The 22,552-nt window shown below is 39.3% G+C and overlaps 1 protein-coding gene across 3 annotated transcripts in view; it reads left to right on the top strand.

Moving 5' to 3' along the window:
- Positions 1-22,241, top strand: part of PARP9 (poly(ADP-ribose) polymerase family member 9) — a 29,986-nt gene extending 7,745 nt beyond the window's left edge. For 2 of the 3 annotated variants that reach the window (XM_042232196.1, XM_012095675.4), the window contains exons 4-11: positions 520-1,373; positions 3,399-3,626; positions 4,876-5,091; positions 10,074-10,137; positions 13,831-14,196; positions 17,558-17,694; positions 18,362-18,536; positions 21,427-22,241. In XM_042232196.1, the coding sequence (XP_042088130.1) occupies positions 520-1,373; positions 3,399-3,626; positions 4,876-5,091; positions 10,074-10,137; positions 13,831-14,196; positions 17,558-17,694; positions 18,362-18,536; positions 21,427-21,797 (2,411 nt within the window). In that variant the 3' untranslated portion in view covers positions 21,798-22,241. The remainder of the gene's footprint in view (positions 1-519; positions 1,374-3,398; positions 3,627-4,875; positions 5,092-10,073; positions 10,138-13,830; positions 14,197-17,557; positions 17,695-18,361; positions 18,537-21,426) is intronic. The other variant, XM_042232197.1, reaches the window with a different exon arrangement.
- The last annotated feature ends 311 nt before the right edge of the window (positions 22,242-22,552 follow it).

Here is a 22,552-nt window from a genome sequence, read left to right as displayed (position 1 = left end):
ACTTGATTCTCCCCATCCCACGCCCCTGGTGTTTCCTGGGATAACCTCCCAAATAAACTTATACTCAACCCCTACCTCAGAATCAGCTTCTAGGAGAACCCAAGCCAAGGTATTGACGAAGGCAAACAAGTTATAAATAAAGCCTCCACATATTTTTGACTCATAATTAAGTCTAATACTTGTGAATGGGTCTTCCCAAACTCGATATTTTTATGTAGGGTTTTAAAATCTATGAACCTTGATAAACAGTTTCATGCCACCGTTATTGCATCATGGTAGCTGCCACTTAGTGGGTATTTACTGTATGGCAGGCACACAACTAAGCGCTTTATGGTGATACCATGGAAAACTCTTAGATATCCTTGGTCTAAGGAATAAGGGAGAAGCAGGAAGAGGCCTAGAAGTCATCTCTCTTTTTGCATAGAGGAAGCTCAGTCTCCTGGTGTGAAGTAGAATTACATCCTTTTCAAAGGACCCCTTGCTCATTTCTTTATTTTTTTATCTTCTCTCCTTTTCCAGAGATTGATACTCTCAGAGGAAACTATATTCAGCAAATTTCCATTAGTCATGACAACTTCAAACTTTTAAAAAATAATGAGAGTCTGCTGTGTGAAGTCCTCCAGAATAAATTTGGCTGTAACTTTACCCTGGTGTCTCCGGCCCCGGAAGGTAACAACGAGTCTCTACGAGTCTTCAGAAAAATGCTGACTCCCAGGGTAGAGTTATCTGTCTGGAAGGACGACCTCACCAGACATGCTGTTGATGTTGTGGTAAATGCAGCCAATGAAGAACTCCTGCATGGAGGGGGCCTGGCCCAGGCCCTTGTGAAAGCTGGTGGCTTTGAAATCCAAGAGGAGAGCAGATCACTGATTTCCAAATGGGGCAGAATTCCAGCTGGTGAGATAGCTATCACAAGAGCAGGGAAGCTTCCCTGCCGACTCATTATCCATGCTGTTGGGCCTCGGTGGGCATCAATGCATAGCCAGGAATGTGTTGATAAACTGAAAAGAGCCATTATGAATATTTTGCGTTATGTCAACAATAAAAATTCTCTGAACATTGAGACAGTAGCAATTCCAGCCCTGAGCTCTGGGATTTTCCAGTTCCCTTTGAATCTGTGTACAGAGATCATTGTGCAAACTATCAAATTGTATTTCCAAAGCGTGCCAATTGCCAATAATTTTAAAGAAATTCACCTGGTAAGCAATGAGGACCCTACTGTTGCTGCTTTTAAAACTGCTTCAGAAATCATCCTAGGGAGGAATGAGCTGGAATCCCAGCTAAGTCAAGGAGCCACCCAGCCTTTCAATAATTCTATGGTTGTGAACAGCATGACTCTTCAGATTGTCCAAGGCCTCATTGAAAGGCAGGAGGTAAGTCTTTGTTTTATTCTCTTGCACTGCCAAAGGGATTCCCTGAACTGTGCATTACCTAGCAAGTATGTTTTGAGCATATACTATTTCAAACATGGTTTAGAAAGTATCTTGTTTAGGTTAAGAGCATGGATTTCAGAGCCAGACCATCTGGATTTCAATATTAGCTTTGCCATTTACTAACTGGATGACCTGAATTGAGTTACTTTACCTTTTGGTCCTCAGTTTCTTCATCTGTAAAATGAGGATAATAATAGCACTTATATCTCAGAATTGGAATCAGAACACATAAACTGCTTAGGATAGAACTTGGCATGTGATAAGTATTTATAATTATTGTTACATTATTCTCAAGCACCATGAGAAAATAGAACAATCTTTGATTCTAAAGAAGTAAAAATCTACTATATTCTTTTCATATAAAAAGATTCTCTAGTTGAAAAGTCTCACTGGGGAGACAACCCATCTGAATATTTCTAAAGCAACCTATCAGTAATAATAAACAAAATCAATACAAAGTGAATTCATAATATTTCAGAGTATGTACATTCTGTCACAAGAGTGGAGTATAGTAGATCAAGAAGGATTATTTCAGAAGATACGAGTTTGAATTTGATCTCAAGTTATGATGGTTATGAATTGGCAGGAGAAGAGGCCTGGGTAGTTAGAATGACTTACCAGAGAGATACAGAGAAATTGACAGATCAAAAGTTATAGGCTGGACCAGTCAGGAGTACTAGGTGGAGCTGAAAATTGTATGTGAGTATATGGCTCTGTGCCAGGGGCTGTGGAGGATACAAATCGTAACGTAGCATTTAGCCAGGGATAGTAGGGCACAAAGGTGAGGGCATTGACAGGGAGGGGATAGAGTCAAGGTAACAGTGAATTAGGTGTTTCTGGATTAGTGCAGCTTCTCTACCAGCCAGAGAGCACCTTGATGGTGGGGATTGCCCCTTGTTCATCTCTGTAGCCCTGGAGCTGGTCTCTGGGCATGCATGTTGGTGTTCAACAAGTTACTGACAAATAACTGAAAGAAGGCAGCAGAGAGCAGGGGCTGCAACAGAGGAAGAGGAAGAATATAAGGCTATATTCTCTATTACCCCCATGGATCCGTGACTCTCCCGTGGCCATAGTCAAGCAGGATTAATCACAAGTGAAAAAAGTCCATTTATTGCTTACAAGACAATTAGAAAGAAGACTGAGGGGACCCCATGAGATGAAATATTTATTTGATAAGTCATTAATATGCCAGTTTAAAATTAAAGTGGAAACATCCTGGTTGAACAGCTTATTCCTTTAACTAAAATTTTATTATATTTAATTATTACCAACATTAAGAATTTTAAAATTTGTAAAGGGTGCCAGTGCCTCCAACTTGCAAATTCTGGTTGCATTTTCAAAGTGACACATTCATTAATACCCATGAGAAGTACATAAGTTACCCCCAAAAGGAACCAAAGCCATCAGGATGAATTAGGGGGATCTGGGGACCCCCACCAAGAGGGAGACCTACTTCCTACTGTAGACTTTTTAATCTCATTTGCGCTTTCTTTAACCATGTGCCACTTACTTTAAAAAACATGAACTTTAGGGGGTAGAAATTTCCTTATAAATGTTATTCCCACTCTGTGTAAGACAACATGAACATTCACATAGAAACAGCGAAAAGTGAAGACAGTGGATTATAGAATGAAACCGCTTATTGATGAAGCTTAAAACAAATCATAGAGAAGGTTCTGAATCTGGGAATATTGGGAGTATAAGCCAGCAAGGGGCTGACAGATGTTTGCAATAAAAATTGTATCATCTACATGTTTTATGTAATTTCTGATTAGCACGAACAGACTCTTGGTAATCAAATGATCACTCTTTGGAAATTTTATATCTGTTATTAAGTGATAGTTTTGTGGATTTAGGATCTTTGAAAGTATTTTTCAAAGCTCTTCAGGAAAATAAATATTTAAATTAGTCATTTAAGAAAAAATAATATAACACTGAACCCTGTTCATTTTTTTTCCCTTTCAGACAGATGTAATTGTTAATTCTGTGTACCCCTGTAATAGTCTTAGAGATGGGTCTGTGTCAAAAGCAATTCTAAAAGCAGCCGGAGATGAAATAGAGAGGGAATTACAGCAAAAAATAACTAAGACTCTACTAGATTGCCAGTTGGTACTGGTCACAAGAGGATTTAAATTGTCTTGCAAATACATATACCATGTGTTATGGACTTCACAATATTCTGAACAAAAACTGGTAAGGTCAAAATAAATTTATCTTTCTGTGTCTCCAAAGTCTATGTAATAGTCTGTTGAATTTCCATCATGTCATGACATTCATGATATGTTATTGTCAAGTAGAATATTCCCCATTCTCTACTACTGTGAATACCTGAAATAGTAAACAGATGTTGTGGTCACAAATTGTCTTAAGAAGTTTAATTTAAATTATCACTTAGTCCATGTCTGAATTTTAAGTGGGCATACCACAGACACAGAAACATCAGGGCTCCCTATCTGCACTTGTTCACCTCTGCACCCAGTGGCCCTACAGGCCTCTTCTTACATACAGGCCAGACATTCAGCCTCTCCATATCTCCTGCCGTCTGTTAAATCCCAGGATGATCTTCCAGTACCATTCCAGTCAAATCTGTTACCTGTGACGTCTTCCCTGTGGTGAAGTACCTGTGGTAAAGCTTAGCTTTCTGGCTGACTCTACAACTGAAGGGCATAAATTGCATACATTAAGGACTAGGGGGAACCCACTGAAATGTAGAGAGGGAAACTTAATCTCCTTTTCTGTCTTTGTCCATATTTATTTTATCACCATTTCTGATCTTCTCTTGTCTAGAGAGCCCTCAAATCCCAAATTGGCCATCCAGTCACTCTGCTTTTTCCAGTCACTCAGTTTTCCAAGGTCCTTGCACATCAGTATAATCTTCTTAAATTAGTATAACTAATGTACTAGTATATTAGTATAATATAAGAAAGTTATCCAATAACCTTCCTACTACAGTGTTCAGTTTGAATGTTGAAATATTGATGGAAGTTTAAATCTGCCAAAAATAAATTACATGACCGATCTTAATGACTTTAAATAAATGTTGATCACTTACTTTAACCTCTCCCTCCTTTATTAAAGCTCTTTATGTTGTTCCAGAAGTGGCAGGTAAGTGGGGATAAACTGAAGATTGGCTCTCTAATCTAGGGAGAAGGCTACGTAAATTGAGGGCAATCCCAATGCCCAAATGTCCTAAATGGCACAAAATGTACAGTCAGTCACTTCAGTTTCTCAACCCTTTCATGTCTCATCATCTAACCTTACAGCTGTAATGGGTCCCTTACCGAGTGGTACCTTTCCTGTTCTCTGAGGAGGCATGGGCATGGCCCTGAGGAATAGTGGAGGTTGGCGTTATAAAATATGGGCAGGATTAAAGGGTAAGTGGGTAAGTGAAGTCTTATTTTTGACTCAAAAGACTAATCTTAAATTTGTGTTTTTCCTATAGACATTGAAAGCTGCGATGAAGAAATGCTTGGAAAAATGCCTCGAACTAAATATAACTTCCATTTCCTTTCCTGCCTTTTGGACTGGAATCACTGGTATGAAGAAGAGTGAAACAGCAGAGATTATGTTTAATGAAGTTTTAACATTTGCCACACAAAATTTGCAACAATTAGCTGTAAAGTTTGTGATCCTCCCTGAAGAATTGGAGACACATAAGGTAAGTTAATATCTTAGAAATGTCCTGCGGTTTGTTCACATTCATTTACTCAACAGCATCTATTTAGTATCTCCAAAGTAAGATACAGGGTTTGTTAAGTGCTGTGGAGCATGATGATGGTCTAACTTGGTGAAATTTAATTTTTATAAATCATTCACCTCTGACCTAGTAAGCAATGTCATTGTAGAAGCCGTGTCTACCCCACTACCTAGCTTTTCTCTTGTCCTTTGTTGGCATTTATTCTTCCCTCTGCTCCTTAAAGGTATGCAACCTCCTAGTTTTGTGGGGTCCTTTGCTCCCCTTCTCTTTCCCACTTTCCAGCCTGTCTCCATTGTGGGTAGTTGCCATTTTCTCTCTCTCTACAAGAACACAAGCTTAGACTTGTTCTAGCTTGTGCTTTCCTGGAATAAGTGTAAATGTTCTTATTCCTCTTGCTGCCTTGCTAGACAGGGGGAGGTTTGTACTGTTTGCTGATTTCCATTGCTGACCTCAAGCTACCTATGTTACATCACTAAAGGAGGAACTGTAAAGAGACATTCACCGTAGAGTCTCATGAGTCAGTTTAAGCCAGCCCTAGTACACCACTGTCTCATCCACAGCTGACCTGCAAAACTGGTGAATTACCCAGTGATGTAGCTTATCATCTTGACAAAATTAAACATCCTGTCATTCAAATGAAGTTCACCAATTCCACCCACCACCCACTGCAGAGGACTATAACTAGGCCCAGATGGGTGCTCAGAATACATCCCTGGACTGTCCATAAAGCACCATATCCCTATAAGAGGAATTAGCCACAACTAGAAAGGAAAGTGGGGCTTCCCTCATCAATAAAGACTCAGTAACGCTTGGTCAGTAAAGAATCCTCCTGCAATGTAGGAGACCTGGGTTTGATTCCTAGATTGGGAAGATCCCCTGAAAAAGGAAATGGCAACCCACTTCAGTATTCTTGCCTGGAGAGTCCCATGGACAGAGGAGCCTGGCAGGCTACAGTCCATGGCGTCACAAGAGGTGGACACGACTTAGCAACTAAACCACCACCAGAAAAGAAAGTGCTCGTGCTCGTCAACATACAAGCAAAAATGTACATGGCAGTTCAACAATACAGAAAAGATCAACCATAGTCTGAGAGCTCCCATGGGGGCTAATAACAAAAGTGGTTGCCATGAGTTGCATCAGCCAGGTCCTGTGCCAAGAAGAAGCTAGCCATTATTGTCATCTCCATCTTACAAGTGGGACCAGAGATTAATATGTACATACCTAGTCCAGTGGCTGAACTAAGAGTCCAACCTCTTGTCTGTTGGTCTGACCCTAAAGCCTGTGTTCTGAAACACTAAACAAAAATACAGGGAAAAAAATATCTTGAAAGATGAAACAGCTTTCAGTTTTGTGACTCAAAGGAGAAGATTATCTTAAAAAGTAACTTATATTGACCATTCCTTCAGGCTTTTTTCAGTGTTAACACTACATTTTAGGGCTTCCCTAGTGGCTCACATGATAAAGAATCTGCCTGCAGTGCAGGAGACTCGTGTTCAATCCCTGGGGTTGGGAAGATCCCCTGGAGAAGGGAATGGCAACCACTCTAGTATTCTTGCCTGGGAAATCCCAGGACAGAGGAGCCTGGTGGGCTATATTGTCCATGCAGTCACAAAGAGTTGGACATGACTGAGTGACTAACACTTACTTACTACATAATATCCATGTGGAAGTATGACATGTCCATACACATATGTATACTCCTCTAGTCTTTTTCTAAGCACATCTTTTCCTCTTAAATAGGTCTTTCAACAAGGACTTTACATTCAGAAAGAATAGAGGTAGTTTGCACACTTCTTCACGGGGCTGGGGTGGGGGGGCATTACCTTGGCAATGTCCCTACAATCCAGAGAATGGATTTGTCAGACCTGGCTCAGGAAGACCAGCATATACTGAACTCACAATAAAGTGATACTTATGTTCACACACTGATGAATTTCCAATTCATGAATAACAATGAGCAAATAACTCCTCAGCTGACCTATATACTGTGTTCAGTAGTATTTCATGATGATAAGGCTCCTGGGTGGTGCTGAGTATGTACAAAAGGCAATGGATACTCATTCATTTGGTTATTTAACAAATATGTGTTGCATATCTACCTTGTGCCAGACACTACATCTCAGAATAAGAAACTCCTTACTAGGAACACTCCTCACATTCTTCACACGAGTTGTTGGTCTTTTGTGGACAGAACTGGGAAAACTGCCAAGTTCTTGCCATTTGGATCTGTATTTCCAAACTGCTTGTTATCCACACCTTCTAAATTTTTGGTCCTGATTAAGTTACAGTTTTCTTTCATTTTCAATTCAAAAGGCAAGGCTTGCCTCATTGATTTCTAAGCCAGGAATGCATACTGACTTTAAGTGAATTTGGGAAAGAGCTGATTTTTATCCATTTTGTGTTTGACAGCTATTGTTAGTCCATTTATCAGCAGATAATATTATCTTGTTTATTTTGGAGGGCAAGGAAGCTCCTCCCTGTTATGACTACTCCAGGTACTAAGTAAATATGAGGGCTTTTTTGCTCTGGAAATAGCAGTTGCAAATATAAGTTTTGAAGAAAAACTACTACAGGTTCAGTTCAGTCGCTCAGTCATGTCCGACTCTTCGCGACCCCATGAATCGCAGCACGCCAGGCCTCCCTGTCCATCACCAACTCCCGGAGTTCACTCAGACTCACGTTCATTGAGTCCGTGATGCCGTCCAGCCATCTCATCCTCTGTCGTCCCCTTCTCCTCCTGCCCCCAATCCTTCCCAGCAGCAGAGTCTTTTCCAATGAGTCAACTCTTCACATCAGGTGGCCAAAGTACTGGAGTTTCAGCTTTAGCACCATTCCTTCCAAAGAAATCCCAGGGCTGATCTCCTTCAGAATGGACTGGTTGGATCTCCTTGCAGTCCAAGGGACTCTCAAGAGTCTTCTCCAACACCACAGTTCGAAAGCATCAATTCTTCGGCACTCAGCCTTCTTCACACTCCAACTCTCACATCCATACATGACCACAGGAAAAACCATAGCCTTGACTAGACGGACCTTAGTCGGCAAAGTAATGTCTCTGCTTTTGAATATGCTATCTAGGTTGGTCATAACTTTTCTTCCAAGGAGTAAGTGTCTTTTAATTTCATGGCTGCAGTTACCATCTGCAGTGATTTTGGAGCCCCAAAAAATAAAGTCTGACACTGTTTCCCCATCTATTTCCCATGAAGTGATGGGACCGGATGCCATGATCTTTGTTTTCTGAATGTTGAGCTTTAAGCCAACTTTTTTGCTTTCCTCTTTCACTTTCATCAAGAGGCTCTTTAGTTCTTCTTCACTTTCTGCCATAAGGGTGGTATCATCTGCATATCTGAGGTTATTGATATTTCTCCCAGCAATCTTGATTCCAGCTTGTGTTTCTTCCAGTCCAGTGTTTCTCATGATGTACTCTGCATATATGTTAAATAAAAAGGGTGACAGTATATAGCCTTGACGTACTCCTTTTCCTATTTGGAACCAGTCTGTTGTTCCATGTCCAGTTCTAACTGTTGCCTCCTGACCTGCCTACAGATTTCTCAAGAGGCAGGTCAGGTGGTCTGGTATTCCCATCTCTTTCAGAATTTTCCACAGTTTCTTGTGATCCACACAGTCAAAGGCTTTGGCATAGTGAATAAAGCAGAAATAGATGTTTTTCTGGAACTCTTGCGTTTTCCATGATCCAGCAAATGCTGGCAGTTTGATCTCTGGTTCCTCTGCCTTTTCTAAAACCAGCTTGAACATCAGGGAGTTCACGGTTCATGTATTGCTGAAGGCTGGCTTGGAGAATTTTGAGCATTACTTTACTAGCATGTGACATGAGTGCAATTGTGTGGTAGTTTGAGCATTCTTTGGCATTGCCTTTCTTTGGGATTGGAATGAAAACTGACCTTTTCCAGTTCTGTGGCCACTGATGAGTTTTCCAAATTTGCTGGCAAATTGAGTGCAGCACTTTCACAGCATCATCTTTCAGGATTTGAAACAGCTCAAGAAACTTCATTATTAAAGTTCAGATGAAATGAAGATTCTAGACTTTACCTCATTATCTACCATCTTTTTCAATGAAGAATTACTGCCAATTGCCCAACTTTAAACAAAGAAGACCCTGTGTATGGTGGTTCCAAACCCCAGGAAAGATGAGTTTTTTTAAACGGATACTATGATAAAGGATCTACATGGCAATATATATAAATCTCTGTGTGCATACTGTCATATAATTAAAACAATAGCTAACAGCTTGAATATTTACAATAGCCTGGGTACAATTTTAAGCACTTTACAAGAATTGATCATTCAGTCTACAGTGTGGTGTGCATATAACTTTTTTTTTTTAGTTTTTATTTTTTAAATTTTAATATCTTTAATTCTTACATGCTTTCCCAAACATGAACCCCCCTCCCACCTCCCTCCGCATAACATCTCTCTGGGTCATCCCCATGCACCAGCCCCAAGCATGCTGCATCTTTTTAAAATGAATTTGTTTTATTGATTACAAGAACATCTGTCACTATTTGTCTTCTTCAATGATATACCCACACCTTTAGTTCAGTGCCTAATATATAATTTGTCATTGTTGTGGGGTGTGTGTGTGCTGTCATGTCTGACTCTTTGCAACTCCATGGTAGCAGGGCATTAATATCTATGAATGATTATATTTTGCTTTGGGATGCACATTCTCCTGTTTTATGCCAGATAAGAGTTTTCCCTTTCCATTTTTCCTATACTTGTTTCCCCTATATGTTCTAATAGATTGTAGTGCTGCATTGGCTGTTCCCGAGGACTTTCTTAAAGATTGCTTTAGATTTGTGACAGTGGGAATAGGGATGACAGAGTGGGTGAGGTCAGGTATGGTGAGTGCAAGTAAAGAGAGGGATTTTGATGACAGTAGCTAAAAGCCCCACTTAGGACTCTCCGCTCTGTTTTGCTTCCTGCAGGCTTTCATTGCTGAAATGGAAAAGAATAAGTTCAAGCTGCAGGGTCCCAACAATTACCCTGGTGGTGAGTAAGAAACTCATGGGTCTAGAAATATAGTCTCCCACTGTAGGCTCATTCTATTCTTGATCATCTGAACTAATGGAGGGGAGAAGATGAATACATAACCCACATATGTTTCATTGTGCTCCTGCCTGGATACCTGTGTGCTCTATACCTGGCCATGATTCTATTTTTGCTCATCCTAGTTTCATGATATGAGCAGAGAGAGGCTAAGTTACAGTCATAGTAGGTAATCCATAATGTGGGTAGTTCATTCACAAAAAGCTGGCTATATTTTTTCATTAGCTTACTAAACCAGTTAGTCTTTCTGTTTTGAATGGAGTGATGTCTAAATGGGGTTATTCATTAGTAATCATAGAAAATACATCTCAGTAATACCAGATAATAATAAGTAGATTAACCCAATGCTAGTCACCCTGAGGAATCAGTGGGATCATGATGGAAACTTTAAAAAACAAATAAAAATATGTATGGCCCAACTCTATAGATTCTAATTCAGGAACTCAGGGTCTGGGCCAAGCATGTATATTTTTCAGTGCTTCCTGGTCAGTTTGGCTGCTGAACCAGATTTGGGAATCACTGGATTAAACTAGTCCTGTTGTTGTTGGAGAAGAATTAACTTTGTCTTAGAACTTCATTCCTTTAGAGGAGTTTGAGTAGACTGAGATGGAATTGTGTCATGACAATTTAGATATGTAGTTCTGAAATAGTCTTTTTTTAAAAAGTAGATTTATTTATATATTTTTATTTTTTTGGCTGTGCTGGGCAACATGTGGGATCTTATTTCCCTGACCAGGGATCGAACCTGTACCCCCTGCAGTGGAAGCATGGAATCTTCATAACTGGACTTCCAAGGAAGTCCCCTGAAATAAATTTGTAATCCACAACATTCTATAGATGTTAAGAACCCCAGACATTCAACAAGCAATAGAAACTTTTAGGACATTTTCCATTCGGATCAAGATGATTTGCTTATTCACTTTAACATAGGAGTTAATTTATGGACTTTCAGTGTCCAGCAGTGTTGAAAATGAAGAAAAGGGAACTTTAAGAGCTCTGGCCTATGACTGCACCTCTTATGAGCCCATTTATCTATCTGAATAATGATGATAATGACAGTGTGGTGAGAATAACTGGAGATTATATATGTAAAAATGTTCTGTAAATTATGCAGCATTAAACAAAGGCCAGGGGGTAAATAATGAATGAGAGGATGGACAAACTCCTCAGGTGACCTAGAAGAGGGAGGGATGCCTGGTAGCTGGAAGGGTGCAAGAATGAATTCATGGACAAGACGATTCTAAGTTGTGCTTTGAGGATGACAAAATTTTTCTTTTTTCTTACAGAATTTTTTTATTGTTATTATACTTTATTTTATTGGAGGATAATTGCTTTACAGTGTTGTGGTGGTTTCTGCTATATGTCAATGTGAATCAGTCATAATTTTATACACACACACACATATCCCCTCCCTTTTTAACCTCCCTTCCCAACCCTGGCAATATTTTTCAATGGCCAGAGTTGGGTTGGTGGGGTTAGGGCACCCAATGTGAAGAAAACTCACAGAAGCAAACAAATGTTGTGCATGTTTGGGAAACCACAGTGAATGTAGGGAACCTAGATAGGAGGAGTTTTAGGAGACAACAATATGGAAGAGGAACATACAAATGTCCCTATATCATGAATCTGAAAAATGGGGTCAGACATTGCCATTTCAGTAATTCTTGAGGATATCTGTAAAGGAATTACAGCACAGGTTAATAACTGACATTAATGATGATGATAATCTCAGATAATTAAGGAAAAGTTGGACTGTTTAGGAAGGCAAAGAAGTATGCTTCCATTATAAATATTTAACTAACCAATAAAATGAAATATGTTTTGGTGCTAAAAGAGACTCCAATAATGTTTTGAACAATTTAGTTACCTGGAAGAACAACTCTTCTCTCCTGATAATGATGGATAAATGAAATATCACCATGTATTTTTAAAATTTTCTCCTAAAAAGTAATATAAGCTCCCAAATAGAACAAGGGTTTTTTTTTTTTTTTTAAGTATGTCATCAATTTACGAATCTCTTGTCATTTCTTACAGTTGTATAAAACTTTGGCTTTTATTGTTACCAGAGGGAGGCCATTCTCCCCCTTCTACTTCTAGGTATGTTCTGGTACTTTTTCATAGCTCCTGATACCATCCAGTTACTATGTGAATGGAAAAGATGCTAATGACCACTAATGAGATCCTGAGATCACTCACTGGGAAGCAAGATTTTGAGCAATGTGGTCGGGTTGCCCACATCTACAAGCTTCCTGGACACCACTTAGTCTTATAACTATGGGCATGTTACTTAATATTTCTGAATCAATTTCCTCATTTGTAATATGGAAACTACTAATAGTACCTACTCATCTCATAGGACTGTGAGAATTGGAAACAGAATACATATAAAGTACTTAGAATAATGCCTAGAAATAGTAAGTGTTCACCTTACTTTTTCCCCCTCAAAATATGTCTCCGAGATTCATCCATGTAGCTAAAAATTCCTTTTCATTGCTATGATATTCCATTGTTGAAGGACATCTGGGTAGTTTCTAGTTTCTTGTGAACTCCTCGTGTACATCTTCTGATAAACAAGTGCAAAAGTTTCTTTAAATAATACAATTATAGGAGTGGTTGTCCCACTTTTACATCTGTCATGAATATATAGGAATGCCAGTTGCTCTATATGTTCTCCTAAACTCTTGGTATTGTCAGAATTTTTGCCAATCTGGTTATTTTTCATTTCCCTGATTATCAAAGAAGATGGGCATATTTTCACACATATATGGGCCATTTATATTTCCTTTTCTATGAAATCTTTCGCCCAACTGGCTACTGGTTTGCTTGTTTTTCTTAATAATTTGAGGGAATTCTTTATTTATTCTAGATACTGCCTCATCTAGCAATTCCCTCTTAGCTAGTCCATTGGCCTCCCTCCTTTCTTTCAATTTGGATTCAGTCACTCTAATCTATCAGAGATTCTTCTTTGTATAAGTCTTTTCTCCTTGTGGAGGCAGATTGTGGAGAGAGGTACAGTGGGTGCATCGGAAACAAGTTCCATTTCCTTTTCTGCTGCAATATATACTGTGTTCAGTATCAATAGCTATAAAGTTCCAAATGCTGGTTATGGAGTTGCAAAATGTCCTGTCATAAAACAGATAAGATATAAAAAGGAATCTCAGGTTATGAAATTATGGGTATTTCCTTCTTTCATTATACTCTGATAATTTCTAATTTTTCCATAGTAAACATGTATATTTTTTTACAATCAGAAATACATGTCATTTTTTAAAAAACAATTTTCATTCTAAGTTCTATGGTTTTCAGAGATGTCTGATTTTAAACCTGGTGGTAATAAGAGTTTATGGAAAATCCTATCCAGTAAGAAATAATTGTTGGTTAACATCCAGGATGAGATTACAAGGTGAACTCATCTGTAAATTGACCAAAGCAACACAGCAGGGGCAAGACATAATAAACTCTGTGTTTCCAAGGAGACTCTAAGCTATGCTTTTAGATTTTCATTGTACCCAACACAGCTCTCAGAGATAGGTACTTAATTGAAGCTGCTACTGTTAAGGATGCTAAGGGCAAACACTGGCTATGGTGGTTTAAAACTCACCTGCCTTCTGTGGTTTCTTACGATAGTGTTTTCAGTCCCCCAGGAGACCAAAGAGAAGAAAGAAAACAGATTTCCTGTCATCAGTCTGATGGGATCCTACTGGGAAAAGGTAGATGAGGCCCAAGCGTGGATCCAGAGGATACTGAGCTCCAAGGATTGCTACATCATTGAGGACAAGCACATCCTCTACCTCGGAAAAAAGGAACACAATGATTTGTCTCTGCTTCAGGAAAACTTATGCGTCTCTATCTCAGAGATCGTCACCCTGGGAAGGGCACATTTAGAGATTAGAGGAGCTCAGGCTAACCTCATTGAGGCAGTTATGAACATTGAACAGATGCTATGTGAAGTTCAAGAGAAAATGGCAAGAACAAAGGAGCAAGTCCTTTGGAGCTTGTCAGGTGAGTAACTTTCTATTAAATTAGAAAGTCAGCTCTTCCAGCTTTTGAGTGTGAGCATTCCTATGTGTAAGTGGGTGAGAGAAAGAATGGAAGAGGAGAGAGAGCAAACTATGCTGGGTCTGTTTTAGGCCATAAACTTTTTTTTTTTTGGCTTGGTAACCATAAAAGGGCATAAACGTTTATAACCGTTTTTTGACTCTACCAGAAAGGTTAATTATTAGTAAATGAACACACACACACACACACACGCACACATACACAATTGGATTTACTGATGATGACATGGATTGCCTAAGAGGCAACTACATGCAAAACCCAGGGTATTCCAAGCCCAGGCTCTAGGGAAAAAAAGTACATCCCTAATTCTGCAGATGGAACATTCAGATACAAACACATTCCACTTATTTAATTCATTTCTTTGAGTTTTATTGGGGTTATTTATTGCTAGCAGAGTTAAGAGCCCTAAAATTACTTACTTTGAGCCTTCTCACCAGAGTAAATTGTTCATTGGAATTGTGAGATCCAGTCAAACATCACTCATTCAATGGGGCAAAATCCCTCAGGATAACTGTGAGAATTTGGGTCTTGAGAGATCCTTTAACTTAGTCCTAGAGCTCACTAGGAAATTACACCATTAAAAATACTGCCTTGGGAGACTGAGGCTAATTTTTTCATTTATTTGACTAATGTAAGCAGGTTAGTTATGAAACAGGAAGGTGAAAGTGCTGTGGACACAACTAGGTGAGGCACCTAACCCAGACTTGGGACATAAGGGAGAGGTGTTGCAAACGGAGAAGTGAAGACTAGGTAGGAGTTAGTAAACAAAGAAAGAACTTTCAAGAAATCAGACCATCGCTAGGCCTAGGTTATGCAAGACTTTATAAATCACATGAAAATATTCAAGGTTTTTCTTGAAATACATGGAGAACCTTGAATGATTTTAAGCAAAGACAAGGTCGCACTTGTATTTTAGAAAGATCATTGGTTGTAGTGTGGAGAATGAATTTAGTACAAAAATTCAGATGCATAATTTCAAAGAATACCTTATTTTCCCCATGTGTTCTTAAAAATAGTTCAGGCAGATATAGTCGAAGTGAGTGGGAGTTCACAATAAATGTTGAGTCTATACTCCACAGAAAACTCAGTGTCAAAAAACACGGACAAAAGTAATATTCAAGAATGAGACCCAATATTATTACTGAGCTTTTGAAATGTAGTGAATGTGGGTCTCTAAACTGACATTGATACTTCTTAAGAGAACAAGGTTGAAAATAATACTGATCTCCTCTAAAGCTTGTGACATTAAGTTCATTCATAAAGTCGGCCTACTTTCCCAGCCACTGGCAATTTAGTCATGTAAGTCCCCTGCTGTGCTGCAAGGTGGCATTTTTTGGCAGTTGGTGACTAAGCATAGTATTCCATAGCAGTGTTTCAGAGGTTCATAAACCCTCAGCCCCTTCTAATCAGGTTAAGATCTTCATTAACAAAATGGACAATTTTGAACATCAGCTGTCTACGTGAACAGTATGTTTTAAATAATAGAAGTTAGGCATCTCCTCTTTTATGGTACTCTTTTGATCTTTCCTGGTGAGTGTTCCTGATAGCAGCAGTTTGTGGATCTTTGAGTTTCCAGTGCTCAGCCCAGTGCCTGGCATGTAATAGGAACTCAGTAAATGTTTGCTGAACTCTGAGATGGTTGGATGGCATCACTGACTCAATGAACATAAGTTTGAGCAAACTCGTGGAAATAGTGAAGAACTGGGAAGCCTGGTGTGCTGCAGTCCATGGGGTGGCAAAGAGTCGGACACTAATTAGTGGCTAAACAACAGCAACAATATTATACTTTATAAATGTGAGTCATTACTCTCCAGATTTTTTTTTGTCATTTGCCACTTAGTTTATTTCATTTTGGAAGTTACCTCAATTTTTAAATAATTTTGTTAATACGTAATTTATATACCATGAAATTCATTCATGTAAAGTATACAATTCAGTGGATTTTAGTATATATATAGAGTTGTACAATGATTGCTATGATCTTATCTTTTTCATTTTTCACTGGAGAATAATTGCTTTACAGTGTTGTATTGGTTTCTGCTATACAACTCTCCACATTTAACTTACAGACTCTTCCTTTGAAATGTCCTGGCATGGGAGTTATCTGCTATGGAGTTATGTCCCTCCTGCTCTGTTGCTTTCCAGAGTTACAACTTGGCTCTGGCCCTCTCTATGAGTTTCTCTGAATTAATCACATGTTTTTTTGTGGTTAAATTGAGCCTACTCAGTTACATAATGTGCTGGGGAATAGGTCATTTTAGTATATTCAGTCTTAAGTCAAAAAGAAAGTAAACTGAAAGAAAAGAAGCCTTTTGGCGGGTTTTCATTTGTTCACCCATGTGTAGATATTTAGTCCAATAAGGAGCTCCTCTGGGCAATAAACGGATATCCCCTAAATGTAAAATTGGAATGAAGGAAAGAAATTAAGGAAGGAAAGAAGGAAAAAAAAGAGGGGAAAGGAAGGAAGATAGGAAAGACATTACACCATAAACTCAATCTCCAAATTTTGTTGTCCTTGGCTGGGTGGCATATGAATAACATATGTACTAAATATTCTGCCTTGCCTCTTACAGAAAGCACTGGGGAAAGCCAGGTTTATAACCTTAGATCTGTACTTACTAGCTTTGTGTTATTGAGCAAGTCACTTAACTAGTCTGAGTTTCTATTTTCCTGTTTGTAAAATTGTGTTAATTATTTCAGTGGTGGTGTTGTAATACTCAAATGACATAGAAATATGAAGCTGTTCTGAAAACTTTGAAGTGTTACATAAATGTCTGTTTTTCATCACTCCTTAATATTTTCTTATGTTTTTCTCTTTTTGTTGATTGGCATCCTGGCTAGAAATATAAACATTTCCTATTAACAAAACAACTATACATCATCATTATGGCATTGATAGGGAAAATATATATTAATGCTCTTTTTCCTCTTATCCCCTCAACTTCATAATCTAAATCAATCTGAGGACAAATTTATTACCCACCCCCCATTTTATCCTATGATTTCTCATGGGATTATAGCTGTCATTGCATGCCATAAATACATGAGGCATACAAATTAAACTGCTAATCTTCTCCAAAATTTTATAATTTATTTCATTTAATTTCTGCTTATTTATTTATTTGGCTGGGCTGTGCTGCTTTTGGGATCTTAGTTTCTCAACCAGAAATTGAACCCGGGCCCTGGCCATGGATACACTGAGCCCTAACCACTGAACCACCAGGAAATTCCCTCATTTAATCTCTTTACAAACCTTTTCCTCTCATAGATCACTGAGACAAAGTTTTATGTTACCTATTTTTAGGGCAGCACACTGATCAGCAACCAGAAAACCAGAATCAAGTGAAGGAAAAGACATTTCTGAAATGGCTAACGCTTTCAGCTCCAGAAATTCAGGATAAAAAAAAACAGTTTGAAGACTGTGGTTTGCGAGTTATAAAGGTATACTTAATTAAGGGAAGAATTTGACTCATCTTGCTATCATTCGGTTCCACAGCCAGAAGAAAAACTTGCCCACTGATGACTAAGCTGGTTGCTCATTGTCCTGTAATCCTAGGAGTTCGTCTGAAAGGAGGGCAGGGATGGGTAGGGATGAGGGGTATTGTTGGAATAAAGTGGTAGAAATGATGTTAGGATGTATAGAAGCGTAGTTTAAGACTCAGAGAAAAGCTATCTGCCTATCTTGAAACAAAATGTTTTATTACATAAAATATATATGTGTGTATATATCCCATAAAATATATATGATAAAAGAAGCATTTATCACACTGTATTGTAATTGTTTACCTATTTTTATCTCTCACTAAGCTATAAGCTTTAGGAGAGCAAAGACTGTGTCTGCACTTGTCCATTTCATTACTAGTTCCTGGCACATAGCAACGGCTCAGTGAATTCTTATTAAAGAAGGGACAGGGAATTTTGAAGAGATAGAAGTCAAAATAGGAGAAAGTTGGAGTCAGGAGAGACTCTTCTGCAACTTTATATGAAAAGCAAATCACATGCGAAGTAATAAACACATAAGTGCTTTTCTTTTTGAAGCAGAGTATCAGGCAATTTAAGTAGCATTTCTCCAGCATCTTTTTCAGTTTTTCATTTCCTTGGGCTGTAGGTAGAGAAGATAGACAATGTGCTTCTCATGGCTGCCTTCCAAGAAAGGAAGAAAATGATGGAAAGGAGAACCCTTGGAAAACCTGTGAGCTACAGGTTGTTTCAGCAAGTCCCACATCAGTTCTGCAAAACGGTATGCAGAGTCGGCTTTCACCGAGTGTACTCCGTGCCCTGTGGTAGGTGTCAGCCCCTCATAGTTGGGTTACTGTATGTGGGAGTTGGTGAGCAGACATCAGCAGGTGACTTACCACTAAGAGCATTTGTTGTTTCAGTGAGGGCATCATTTACACCTGGGATTTAGTGGTAAAGTCATTTGGAAAGGGTAATATTTAAAATTTATCTTTTATGTATTTTGTCACTGGTGGGTTTTATTTTGATGAAAGTGTTGGCAGTAAGAACTACATTTCACTGTTTTCCCCCTTTCTGTGTTTGTGGCCTCTCTACAGAGAACACCCTGGAGCTTTTTTTTTCCTTCTCTTATCTTGACAAAAAATTATCAACACTACCAAACCATCTTCCTCCTTAATTAAAAGAGCATTTTCCTGAATTTAATAAAGTTAGTCTTTTCTCTTCCATCCTTTTCATTTCCTGTAGCTGCTAGAGAATGAATTAGGCATCATCTGGCAGGTGAAATGAATATTTTAAGTTCCTTCCCAGTTATGGGAGTCCTATGTATAGTAGCTTCTGTGTCTCAGTTATACAAAAATATTGCATATTTTACCTCTGTATTTTCCACTTTAAATCTCTCCAGTTGAAGGTAAGTTTTTGTAGCCATCACAGAGGATACCTGGCAATGCAGCTTGATTTTGCCTGGTCCATTAAAGAGGTAGCTCTTGATCTTTACTTTCAAATACGTAGCATGACCCTTGTTGTAGAGCCTACTCCAAGTCTTGATTTCCGGAAAGCAAAGGGTCTGGGAATCATCTTCTCTTTGCCCCAGAGAAAACATAAGCAATACCTAGGGTAAAAATTGAACATGAACAGTTTTTCACCGGGGAATACAAACTGATAAATGAATCCTCACCAAGAAGTTTTTGAGTATAACCAGGAAAGTGATAATCAGTATGGTCCTTTCATTGGCAAAGTCTTAAGAATTCATGACTCCCATTTGCTCCTAAACCCATTGTAACTGGCTTTTCTGCACTCCACCACTGCCCCTTCTATTTTAACTTAAATTACTCCAAAAACATCAAGATCCTCCTATTTTCCAAATCCAGCAAGTGCCTTCTTTTCAGTTCTGTGACAGGTACTGCTAATTGCCTACCTGTCTGTATATATTTCTTCTCCAAACAGCTAAGACACACACCATTCTCCCAAGGAAGACAGTCCCAGACACTCATCTTATTTCATCAGTCTCAAGTTCAGGCAGTCTTCTCTTAAAGCTTAGAGGCAAAGCTATTGTCCTAATACACTCATTGTATAATGATGTGAGAGCGAGCAGGAAAATTGCAATAAAAACTCCCCATTTCGAAAGGGGAGAAGGAAAACACACAAGTCACTGGTCTGTACCACTAACTACATGCTGCTGAACTGGAATAGTAAGAACTCTATTCGGGGAGTGAAGTAAGACCCTTGTTTGCACTCTGGGGAAATCTTCATTTTGTATTGCTGCCTTTGGTCACTTCTAGGTGCACTGCTTACCAGGGGTCTAGAATGCTCCCAGGCTACTGATAGCTGGACTTGTAGGTGTTTTTTTCAGCCATACAGCTCCTTTAAAAACTAAGCAGCATGAGGCCTGTTTGTTTCTGGCCAAGTTTGTGTCTTTTTAACCCAGCCAAAGATCTTGTCTCCATCTAGTCTTTAAGCCTCAAGATTCCAGTCTTTTACCTACTGGCCTCTGTGCTCTGCTCATCTCCCTAGCCTTTAGCTTAACAGCCACTACCTTGAGGCAAATCAGACAGTAGATTCAGTGGGGAGATACTACTCATAAAGTGACTTGTGCCTATGTGTCTGGTGAGAATGCTTAACTGCAGGTGCCTGAAAGAAGTGTCCTCTGCTAGATAAACCACTCTTGTTGTTGTTCAGTCACTCAGTCATGTCCGACTCTTTGCAACCCCGTGGACTGCAGCATGCCAGGCTTCCCTGTCCTCCACTGTCTCCAGGGTTTGCTCAAATTCATGTCCACTGAGTCAGTGATGCTATCTAACCATCTCATCCTCTCCCGCCCCTTTCTCCTTTTGCCTTTAATCTTTCCCAGCATCAGGGTCTTTTCCAATGAGTCGGCTCTTTGCACCCGAAAGCCAAAGTATTGGAGCTTCAGCTTCAGCACCAGTTCATTCAGTAACTGCCTCAGGGCTTGGTCTGAAGTCAAGCTGTGGGGTTGGGATGTGATGGGGTCGGGCTCTGACTGTGTCTGAGGCCCAGTAAACCTGACACCTTTTCTTTCTCTAATATTCAGCCATCTTCTCTAACAGACAGGCAGGGTTTTAGCCCCTGGCATCGTATCCAAGCTCTAGGACACTTACTCATACATAGTAAAGTGACTGCAAGCTGCAGATCTGGAGATGTTTCTGTTCCTCACTGTGGGTATGTCTCAAGGGCCAGAACTAATGGGCAGGTGAACGATTACATGGCATGATTTCAGGGATACCAGAAAAGCTGCCCTGGGTCTTTGTTGCTGCACAGGCTTTTCTCTAGTTGCAGCAAGCAGGGGTTACTCTCTAGTTGCAGTGCACAGGCTTCTCATCGCTGTGGCTTCTCAGGAGTACGGGCCCTAGGGCATGTGGGCTTCAGTATTTGCAGCTCCCAGCTCCAGAGCATAGGCTCAGTAGTTGTGACACACAGGCTTAGTTTCTCTGTGGCATGTAGAGATCTTCCCTGACCAGGGATCAAACCCATGTCTCCTGCATTGGCAGGATTCTTTACCAATGAGCCAGTAGGGAAGCCCTATTAGTGACAATTTGCCACCACTGAACAACTTTGGGTGTCTTTGCTTCAGATACAGGGACTTGAGATCAGGAACTGGTGAGTATTTGGAGGACTAGGGAGTGAATACATATTAGTACCCAAATAGGCAATACAGTTTGTCAGATCATAATAATCTTTAAATATTTTTTATCTTTTTAGACCAAAAATATGGAGCTGGAATATACTTCACCAAGAACCTCAAAAACATAGCACACAGGATCAAGAAAACATCTGCCACAGAAAAGCTGATCTGTGTGTTTGAAGCTGAAGTACTCACAGGCTTCTTCTGCCAGGGTAATGAGTTAAATATTGTTCCCCCACCATTGCAGCCTGGAACCATAGATGGCTGTGACAGTGTGGTTGACAATGTTTCCAGCCCTGAAACCTTTGTCATTTTTAGTAACACACAGGCTGTGCCCCAGTATTTGTGGACTTGCATCCAGGATCATGTACAGGGTTACTCAGGACAAATGATGCTCACTCCACAGCAGTCTTACAGTATGTTCTCAAGTGGCAGCTCTGTTGATTAACCTCTACATTATTTTAACAACAAACATGACCTTGCTTTGGAGGAACTAATCAAATAATAACTATCAGTGACTCAAAGAATGGTTTGAATATGTCAAATGGGTTGTCTTTATGGACTGACTGGGTGATTGAAGGATCAGCTACAAACCAGCATCTTAGTGCCTTCATCTTTGTCTCTGTCTCTTGGGGTTGGGGTGGATAGATACCAACTAAAACACTTTCAGGACTATTCCCTCTCCTTCAAGTTGTCTTTTCATCTTCTTTACCATAGGTAACAGCAAATATGCTTTATATGTAACAAAGAAATTTTCCAGTATATAATCCAGATCCTTTTATTTGTAAAATGATAATAGTGTAACATATTAAGACAGCAAGATGATTTCATATTTTGCAGAAAATCTTACAAAGTGCTTTGGATATCAAAATAAACACCTTTATCAAAGTAACTGACTCTGAAAATTATGTGTAAAATGAAATTATTTGGAGTGGAAGGATGCCAGAAGGCTGATATTCTACTGATCCCCTTTTTGGATCAGTAGAGCTTTTTCAACCAAAGCCACTCAAGCACCATGAGGCAAAATTATTAATTCATCCAATATATCTTGGCCACTAGATGTGTTTCAGTCACTTTCCAGGTACTGGGAATATGATGCTGGACAAGACAAATGTCTTCTTAAAGCTTCCAACCTAAATAATCACAAAGGCAGCTATGGACAGCTTACCAAGTGTGACTTGGTATAACAAAGAGGAATTACAA

This window comes from Ovis aries, chromosome 1 (genome assembly GCF_016772045.2).
Source record: "Ovis aries strain OAR_USU_Benz2616 breed Rambouillet chromosome 1, ARS-UI_Ramb_v3.0, whole genome shotgun sequence".
NCBI classification, from domain to species: Eukaryota; Metazoa; Chordata; class Mammalia; order Artiodactyla; family Bovidae; genus Ovis; species Ovis aries.
The sequence above is the reverse complement of the archived record's forward strand: the minus strand, read 5'-3'. Positions and strand labels throughout refer to the sequence as shown.